We start from the raw sequence: 1,054 nt of genomic DNA, 5'->3' as shown, positions 1-1,054 counted from the left end.
GTGTGTGTGGGTATCCGAAATGTGCACAATCCTCTTCAAGTAGCTTGATAGTAGCGCTGGTCGAAATGGAAGTAGTTGGATGAATACACGGGTACTTTGAATATGCATCGACTACTAACAACCAATTTGAACCCATGAACTTAATCGCATGATCAACATGTACTCGACTCCATGGTTTTTCCGGAAGCATCCAAGGGTGTATAGGTGCTTTGTTAGGCTGGTTTTGATGTTCTCCACAGGGTGTACACGTGCGACAAGTGTCCTCTATGTCGGTATCAATATTTGGCCAGTAAACAGCAGTACGTGCTAGCTGTTTCATTCTCTGCATGCCAAAGTGTCCAATATGTAACAGTTCCAAGACATGTGAACGTAGTTTGAAGGGTATCACCACTCTGTTTCCATACAGTAGACATCCATTTGTTACCATAAGTGAATCCTTCAGTCTCTTGAAATCTTGTACCTTGTACCCCTCTGTACTTTGGGTAACGGTTATCTCCCGAGAAGGCCACCCTTCTCTGGTGTATCTAATCGCAGTTGTCAGTACTGGATCCTTAAGGGTTTCTTTCTGCAACAGTTTAGCATTGTTGTTTAATTGGAGATTGATTGACTTTATCATACAGACTGTGTCTGTTTCTGCATCATCCTCTTCCCTGTCAAAATCTTTGTCCGGTGCCATTGGCAACCGACTTAACGCATCTGCATTTCCATGATCGGTTGTCTTCCGATACTCAATGGTATAATCATACTGATTCAATATTAGCGCCCACCGGGCTAAACGATTTGCAGCTAGAGTTGGTGTCGGTGTATCAGGTGCAAATAGTGATATCAAGGGCTTGTGATCTGTTACTAGGATGAACTTTCGTCCATAGAGGAACTGATGAAATTTTTTCAAGGCAAAAATAATAGAAAGGGCTTCCTTCTGAATTTGTGCATACTTGCGTTGGCTGTCATTTAGTGTTTTTGAAGCATAGGCCAATGGTCTTTCACTGCCATCGGCATAACGATGAAACAACACTACTCCCACGCCGGTTTCAGAAGCGTCGCAAGCAATACC

General features: G+C 43.2%; 1 protein-coding gene across 1 annotated transcript; it reads right to left on the bottom strand.

The window, feature by feature from the left end:
- Positions 1-27: 27 nt before the first annotated feature.
- Positions 28-1,051, bottom strand: LOC117115965 (uncharacterized protein K02A2.6-like; the record flags this gene model as incomplete). The annotated part of the gene is made up of 1 exon (XM_033259858.1): positions 28-1,051. A coding segment is annotated over one exon (1,024 nt), but the record flags the coding sequence as incomplete, so codon positions are not given.
- Between the last annotated feature and the right edge of the window lie 3 nt (positions 1,052-1,054).

This window comes from Anneissia japonica, unplaced genomic scaffold, assembly GCF_011630105.1.
Source record: "Anneissia japonica isolate Jap-2015-1 unplaced genomic scaffold, ASM1163010v1 scaffold83680_len1059_cov107, whole genome shotgun sequence".
Taxonomy (NCBI): domain Eukaryota; kingdom Metazoa; phylum Echinodermata; class Crinoidea; order Comatulida; family Comatulidae; genus Anneissia; species Anneissia japonica.
The sequence above is the reverse complement of the archived record's forward strand: the minus strand, read 5'-3'. Positions and strand labels throughout refer to the sequence as shown.